Here is an 8,502-nt window from a genome sequence, read left to right on the forward strand (position 1 = left end):
CTAGTGGTGCCTACAAATGCAGAAGTAATAACTCAGCAACACGTGGTGAGGACGTCACTATATAGCAGGACCTTGGCCCTTCCTCACACAACTCCTTCAGGAATATTTGACTTTAATCATCTGTCACTGGGAATGAATGGACTTAGGGATCACTCATCCATGTAATTGGTCAAGGGAGTACAAGAGAAATGAGATGTTCTTCAGTCTTGCTCCATATCCTAACTGATTTTGCATGTTGACTTTTCCACTATCAGATGGAGACTATCAGAATTCTGATGAACAGAGCATCAGGATAAAAAGGCATAGTAGGAATAGGTGTCATCATCAATCGCTTGTGATGAAATCAGGAAAGGCATGGAAAGAAACAGGGGGAACGAGTGCATCCAACAAAGTCCGGCTGAAATTTCTGTCTGTCTGAGTTTGACCATTGTTAGAGGATGCAGAACCTCATCCAGGGATGAAGGAGCCCACTGAATACTGCACAATGTTGACTTGGGTAGCAAACCAAGGGGCTGTGCAATTCTGAAAGACATCGTGACTGATATTTGCTCTTTTGAACCCTCTTGCTTGATGCTTTGATAGAATACATTTTTAGCTAACTGATATTTACCATATGCCGCTTAACAAACAACCCATACTTCTTAGTGCCTTATAAAATTATTTATTTTTGGTAAGACACAAATCTATATGCAATGTGAAAATACTCATGTTTCCACATACGTATGTAAGTACAGTAGTGCACAGGTAAGTGTGCAAGTGCACACAAAGGAAAACACTGGCATTGATATCACTCAGAACCCCACTGATAGATTGATTGATCATATTTGATTGCACAAAGCATTTTATAAGACACATAAAAAGCCCCAGCTTCCAAAGAAATAAGGGATGGGGATAAAGAACATAGGAAAGCCAAGTAATTGCCCTATATCATAAAAAAGGATCTGAAAGCTTATAAAATACCTGAATGCTTAAAAAACACATTAAGCACTTTGGACAGGAGCCATTTTGCAAGTTCAGAAACAGGAATCAAACAGGCAGTGCTCTAGCGAGGCCTCGTAGTCTGGGTTCTTAGGTCAAGAGGGACATGCAATCGAGATGTCCAGAAGGCAGCGAACCAGAGTTGGCAGGCCTGGGTGGCATAGAGGGGCTGGCCAGCTGCCGTCCCCTCTCTCCAGCAGGACCTGAAGACAGAAAGACAAAGATCAGAGCCAAGTCACACACATGATGCTCTCCTCAGCTTTCTCTTTACTTTCCTTGGGTCTCCAGGATATCCCTATCCCCATCAGAATTCCTTATCTCTCCTCTTAGCTCTACGGTCCCTCAGGCAGCAGCCCCTTTTGGTCAAACCTGGGGTGTCTAGATATGATCCTCAGTGAGTCGAGGAAATTCTCTGTCTCCTTACCCTGCAGATTTGCTGGCCTAGCCTACATCACCCACTCTGCTAGACCTCAGTGACAGCTAACCTCTCCAGCTTTATTAATTGCTTTTGTTCCAGCATGTCCACCCAGAGTGGCTTCCTACCCACAAACCAATATCCATTGGTGTTTTTGTCTCAGCAGTACCCAGACTCCATCTCAGCCTTCCCTGCCATGTAATAATACTCCTCTGTTCTCATGAAGCCCTTCCTGTTTTGTGTTGGCCACTGAAATTCACTGGCAAAATTCGGCATGATAAGGGTGTCTAGGTTCTGTATCTACATGGGAAATGCCCTGAAGTCATCATCATGATCTTGTTCCATTTCAGACCCTTATCCCCTGTGCATGTTCTCCCAGTCCATCTCAGTCTACAGTGGACTGGGACACAACCATGAATTGGGAACCATTATACCCAGTTCTATTCTTTCTACTTGATATACTGTCTCCCCTGGAGCGTGACTTTGCTATCTCAGGGACCTCAGTCTACCTGTTTCTTGATGTCAGCACACTGGGCAATTTGTATAGAGGAAAACATTTGGTAATCTGAAGAGTCACTCAGTAGCCCTGAGGCATCATCTCTCAAGTCAGTCTTAGGAACTTGAGTGCTTGGCTCCAAGACAGTTCAAACCACCAACTCTGGGTTCCTAGAGCTCGTCACACAGCTTCCCATCTGTCAAATACCCCTACATACCTGGCATGCCACAGGGCTGGTGACATCACCACACAGCTTCCCATCTGCCAAATACCCCTACATACCTGGCATGCCACAGGGCTGGTGACGTGTCTGCGAAGAGTTCTTCAGAGCCAGCAGAGCTTCAGCAGCCTCCAGCATCTCCTGCCACTCCAAGGTAGCAGCAACCGAAGCCTGGTTGGAGGCACTGGGGCTCTGCAGAAGAGAGGGTGTGAGAGAATGAAGACTAGGGCAAGGTGTGTCCTCTTCTATGACAAGTGACCCTCTAGCACCCAGTTTCTCCCAGCGGCCCCTCGCCCTGCCCAGTCTACTTGTGCCCACGTCTCCAAAGCTTAGTGCCTCCCGCTGTTCTGCATCCCATGTCTTTGCCAGGACCTGTGGCTGCAGTAGCATAGGGTCAGCAGTGGCACAGGGCTGAAGAATCAGGCTTGGGTACCTGGAAGAAGAAGAGGTAGGGCTAGGGGATTAAAAGTTCTCGTGGGAATATACTACCAGTAGACAGAGTAGCAGGTATTTGCAATACCAAGATTTGGGAATCCAAATGATTGCATGGATATTTATCCTCAGGCTTTGGGCAAGCCTTTTCTATTGGTTGATTCATTTTCCTTTTGGTCCCTCTTTACTGCATCTCTGAGACAATACTTTGTGCTGGCTTTTTCCTCCCAGGGCTACAGTGAAGATGAGGATGATGAACCGCAGTGTCTGTGTTTTAGTCTGAAAGTAGCTGAAGGCATGTGAGTACCATCCCTTTTTGGTGGTTGCATCTTGCCTCCACTTTACCCAATCCCCTTTGGCCATGAAAGACAATTCAGGTTCACCTCTAGGGATTCTTTCCTGCTGTCCTTTGGACATTCCCCTGAGGCCCTGTGGCCCTCCTTATAATGCTCCCAGATTTCAGCAGCACCTTCCTTTTCCATCTGTCAAAAAGTAATAACATTCTCAACACTTTGAAGGCTTACTATGTGGTAGATCTTGTGTTAGTACTAAGATGTAGACTATGTTCACCAACACACTTGCTGGGAAACAGAGACTTGGAAAAATATTCACTTGTCCAGACCCTCATGGATAGAAATTGTCAAAGCTGAGAGTACTCTGCTCTTGCTGATTTCTCCTTCCCCAATCGTCTACTTCCTTCTTCCTATTGTCATCCTCCTGATGTTACTAGCTCCCGTGGCACTAAGCGCAAGGTTGGAAATCTGCGAACACAGTGCATTCTGTGTTCCTGGTCCTACTCACATGCTTGGCATGGCAGAGGGCCCATGGGGCTCCCCAGAAAGGGAAACCATCAGTTGTTGCCCCAGGGTCTCTGGAGTATACAGCACAGATGTTGGTTCTGGGAGCTGACTCAGCAGCACAGGCCCTTGAGAACTTTCCTGAAGGGGGCAGAGATAAAAAATGAGGATCAGGCACCCAGATGTTCACAGAGAGATAAAGGATGAGTATATTTTTGTATGAAAATAAGAACACAGAAATCAGAGCTGTGGAAACCTTGAAGACCATCCAGCCTTACCTTTTACTCTGATTTGAGAAAACTGAGGTCCAGGGAGAAGTGATTTTTCCAGTGCCACAAGAGGAGTAGGTCATAGGGTTAGAAATGGAAACTGTCTTCGGGATATAGTAGAAAGGGTCTGGGCAATGGCTGATGGGGAAATCCCCCTTGGGCAACAGGCTCTTCTTACCTCCTGGGTTGCTGTGTCAACCTGGGCCTGGAGCTGATGTACAGTGTTCTTTCCAGCTATAAAATAATAGTCACATTTGGGCTGAGACTTCCTCCCCTACCATCTCCTTTATAAAACACCCCATACCTGTACTGAAGCCTCATGTTATTATTGATCTTTTCGGCTCCCCAATGCCTTGCCAAATCATTCCTTCCTGTAACACTTTGTACTGACCATGATTCTTTTTTTTTTTTTTTTTTTTAACACACCAGAGAGTTCTTGCTAAAGGTCACACTGCAAGTCAGCGATGGGACTAGTGACAGAAATACTCATACTTCTTCCCCAAGTTCAGGTCCCCTATCTAGTGAAAGATACTTACTGCAAACTCCTTCTTCCACAGTCAATTTCTTGGCATGCATGTGCGATTTAGGGGCAGTGGCCATAATCCTTCTCTGTCTCCGAAGCAGGCGTCTCTTTATCGGTATACCCTGCTTCTTCTTGGGGGCACTCACAACAGACAAGGCCTTACGTAGTTCCCTAAAGCAGGGGGGATTGAAGACCTAATGTTAGTTACATATAGCAGAAGCTTGATCATTTCCTTTCCCAGACACTACACACAGGAAAATAAGGCACAATTTTGACACTCCCAAGACTTAAGAGGCAAAAATGCTTTTATCCCCTTATTTGAACAAGCAATCTGCTGGTGTGTTGGGACTAGGTTGAATCTCCCAAGTTGCACCAGTCACCATAAAATGTCATACGTTATTCATTGGCTCAGTACATGCCTCAAGCATAACTGAAATTTAAATATGTCCAATGAACAAAATGCTACAGCAATCTGACAAGAGCTTTTTTAGAAAGTGAAAGAAAGAACTTCCCAATTTAGTTAACAAGTTCAACACTACTTTTATGGAGAAGTAAAAGATGGTATAGGAAGAATTACTGGCCAGTATTCCTTATGAACATAGATGCAAACCTCTCTCATGAAATTTTAGCAATTTGAATCCAAGAATGTATGAAAAATACCCGATATCAAGCATAGTTTACCCTAGGAATACAAGACAATTTCCATTTAAATGCCAATACTAAAGCTGGGTCTGGTGGCATATGCCTATATCCCAGCATTCAGAAGGTTCAGACAACTGGATTCCAACAGGTTTGAGGCCAGCCTTGGCTGCACAGTGAATTCCAGGATAGCTTGGGCTAGAGTGAGATCTTGTCTCAAAAAAAAATACACAAAAGAATTTTACTGTATTAGTGGGACAAAATAAAAGAACAGCAGTTACAAAGATGTATGACAGAAAAGACATTTAACAACATTAAAGACCACTCATGAGAAATATCATATTAAAAATTTGACAATGTAGGAGCACAAGGACATATACTCAATCCAATAGAGTACGTCTACCAAAAATTCACTGCTAGAAACATACTTATTGGTGAAAAGATAAATAATTCTTTTTCATAATATATATAATCTTAATATTATTTTATATTTTTTGTTTAACATTCAAAATGATTGATCAGTTATGACATTTTCACATGTTTACCATTGTACTTTACTCATACATACCTCCATTGCCCTCCATTACTCATGTTCCACCCAGTCCTCTTCTTACACACAGATAGTTCCTCTTTTGCTTCCACGTCACACACACACACTCACTCCCTCCCTCACTCACACTTGGATGTAGACTCCATACATGAGAAAGCATGACATTCATCTTTACTTTCCTTCATTACGCTCTCGTTTCCACTGCCCTTTAGTTTCTTTTCTTTTCTTTCTCTAAATGCTGTCTCTTCCTCTTGGGTGTATTTATGGCTATACACATGTGTACATGAATTAGACTGTATTGATGAGAGAAAACACATGATACTGAAAAGACAGACTAGACAACTCCAACCAAAAATTCAGAAATGAGCCAGAATATCTCTCTATACAGACCTCTAACCATATGCACACATTAAACTTTAGGCCATAGCTGGCACATAGGGACAAAAAAAAACCCATCAAAATAAATAAAAGGAATATAGATTGAAAGGGAGGAAGTAAAAGACTGTGTTTTAGTTTTGTACTTTACTATAATATTTTTATTAATTCTTTGATAATTTCATATATGCACACAATGTATTTTGATCATATTCTACCTGACTCCTCCCCTGATTCCTCCCAGACCCACCCCACCCCCACCATGTCCTCTTTTTGTGTAGAGTATTTTCATCAACCTTGTGAGACATGTTAATACAATGCATTTTTAACCTATTCACACCCGCTCCTCCCCTAACTCTTCCTATGACCACCATCTACCTTCCCACCCTCCAAACTCTGTGTCCTCTTTCTTCTTCTTTAACCATCCACCAAGACATCATGTGCCATGCTGAGTGTGGCACCATCCACAGGAGCATGGCTGACTCACCGAGGCCACACTTTAGAGAAAGCCAATTCTCCCTAGCCCCCAGGGCTATCAGCTGTCCATAACTCCTGAGGTAGGTGTGGAGCCTCATGAGCCCCTCCCCCAACCATGCTAGATTAGTGACTGGCTTGATAGTCTGCAAGATCTGTGCTATGAGTTCACAAGTACAGTGGTCGTGTCAAGAGCAGAAGACACTGTTTTGCCCTGGTCTTTCCTGACTTTTAGTCTCAAAATACCCCTGCCTCCTCTTTCAAGTGTTCTCTGAAGCTTGGTGGGTGGGAGACAGGGAAGAGGGGAGTGGGGGAAGGATTGGAGGGAAAGGGGAACATATGATACAGATGTCCCATTTATGGCTGAACTTTCCAAAAACGATGTTTTCTGCACTTTGACCAATTATGAATGCTTAACTGCATTTCATTGAACAAAATACATCTCTGGATTTTCTTCCTTAAAAAGTGACATAATATTTGATAAAGGAAATACTCCACATTCCAGATAAAAGTCATCTCTAAATGTTTGAAATGCTGTACAAGGTATTTGGATAGAAAATTTAGTAGGCACAATCCCACTAAAATTCAATATATTAGAAATAACTAACTGGAGGCTCAAAGTGTTTTAAATGACATCTTTAATAATACTAAAATAAAGAAAATATCTGTTAAGATATTGGCACAATCACTGAAAAGTATACTGTACTCACTGATCAAAACATTCAAAAGGTCAGGATTTCCACTCTGTAATCATCAATAAAAGGAAAAGTTATTGCTCAAAGTTCTCTAGCAATGCATATGACACAAAATGGCTGACGACATTTGGATGAGGACAAGATGGAGGACTGAACTCTGGAAATTCGCTATCATCCTACAACATGGTGGTAAGCAGCAAGGCACGGAGTCACCTTAGGACAGGGCAGACACAGCACTGAAATCAAGGGAAGGCCATGAACAGCCCAACAAGGCTCTACGATAATTACATCAGGAAATGGCACAGAAAAAGAAGTGGATGCCCTTAAGGAAAAAAGCAAACAAAGGTCAATGGCTCCAACAACTTGCAAGACATAACCCCTAACAATCACGATTCTAAGTGTAAAGTGCTAAATGGAAAAACCTATGTCTGGACCCCTGACGACTGTCCTGCACACTGTAGAAGCTGTCCAGGCCGCCGAATACTTTCCATCGGTCACCAGAAGCACTCAGGAGCAGATATGCGGGTGACCTGTGCAGAGCAAGCCCTCACAGAGAAACACTAGGGTCCAGGCCTTCTGGCCTCAGGGCGCCATGCCCAGCCCTTGTTCTCGGCTTTTATGAACCATCTGGACCGTGCACCTTGTGAGGGCCATGAGAAACATCTCAGTCCTAACTCTGCAGCTACCACAGACAGCCCTCGTGGGCACTTTTGTCCGTGGAAACCCCACGGAAGGAGAACTCACCGTATAACCGAAGGCCTCTGCATTTTCAGTTCAGCCAGCACAACTTGCGTTCAGGCTGCTGAGCTGGCCAGAGTGAAGATAAAAAGCAAAGGAAGAAACAAAGAAAGTTCCGAGGGGCGGGAGTTGGGACATAGGCCACACACCACAAATGTATCCACTGGTTGAGCACCAGGTACTGAACTGAAGCAGGGCGGAACCAAGAAGCAATAGGGCTTAGGGCCATGGAGGGGCGGGGCTTAGGGCAACGCAGGAGGCAGGCCTCCACCTCTGCACCCAGCCTAGTGGGGAGCTCAGGTATCTCTGCAAAGAAGTCCTGGAGGGGGTGCCACTGGTGCCATTACACACACTCTTGGAAGCATGGTCTTCATGCCCCTTCTTCCTACCAGCTGGGCAGACCCACTTCCATGTGGTCGGGAACATCCTTCGGGGGGCTGGGTGTGGTCAGGGCAGGTCTCCCCACTTCTCCATCCTCAGCATCTCAACCAGCAGTGCACATCACAGTAGCCAAATGGGGTGATAGACGGCACCCATGAGGGGCCGCAAAGAGGAGGCCTCAACTCTCTTTTTCAGACTCTGAGAAGCCAACAATACTCCCCGGAAAGTGTGGCCTTTGCTCACACCATGGGGAACGTATTCTGTGACCCAAGAGGAACCAGGGAGGCTGCTTGTCCCAGAAGGACCTGGAAGGGCCAGTTCCAGAGAGCCCTGGGTCACATGTCCAAGTTCTTCAGGTGAGGGCTCTGAGTCTGCCCCTGCCTCTCTCATCCCTCACAGCAGGCCAGGATGCCCCCTTCCTCTCCCCCAGAGAGCACCCCAGCCCTCCCCTCAGTTCCCACAGGGCTCCTGAGCGTCCACTTGTCTCCCTTTTTCCTTCTTAGGAGAGCATGCTGGACAG

At 45.0% G+C, this 8,502-nt stretch overlaps 1 protein-coding gene across 1 annotated transcript; it reads right to left on the reverse strand.

The window, feature by feature from the left end:
* Positions 1–630: 630 nt before the first annotated feature.
* LOC114689246 (doublesex- and mab-3-related transcription factor C1) lies at positions 631–8,277 on the reverse strand. The gene is made up of 7 exons (XM_028863615.2): positions 7,608–8,277; positions 4,144–4,301; positions 3,786–3,841; positions 3,343–3,479; positions 2,482–2,542; positions 2,172–2,301; positions 631–1,181 (listed from the first exon to the last, which is right to left on the reverse strand). The coding sequence occupies exons 1-7, from the start codon at positions 7,628–7,630 to the stop codon at positions 1,069–1,071; spliced, it is 678 nt and encodes a 225-aa protein (XP_028719448.2). The 5' UTR covers positions 7,631–8,277; the 3' UTR covers positions 631–1,068.
* Positions 8,278–8,502: the final 225 nt, after the last annotated feature.

Source organism: Peromyscus leucopus, chromosome X, assembly GCF_004664715.2.
Source record: "Peromyscus leucopus breed LL Stock chromosome X, UCI_PerLeu_2.1, whole genome shotgun sequence".
NCBI lineage: Eukaryota > Metazoa > Chordata > Mammalia > Rodentia > Cricetidae > Peromyscus > Peromyscus leucopus.

Coding starts and splice junctions, on each gene's coding strand:
- LOC114689246 (XM_028863615.2), bottom strand. CDS start 7,630: ATGCAGAGGCCTTCGGTTATACG. Junction 4,302..7,607: donor CAGAGGCCTTCGGTTATACG/GTGAGTTCTCCT, acceptor CCCCTGCTTTAG/GGAACTACGTAAGGCCTTGT. Junction 3,480..3,785: donor TTGACACAGCAACCCAGGAG/GTAAGAAGAGCC, acceptor TGCCCCCTTCAG/GAAAGTTCTCAAGGGCCTGT.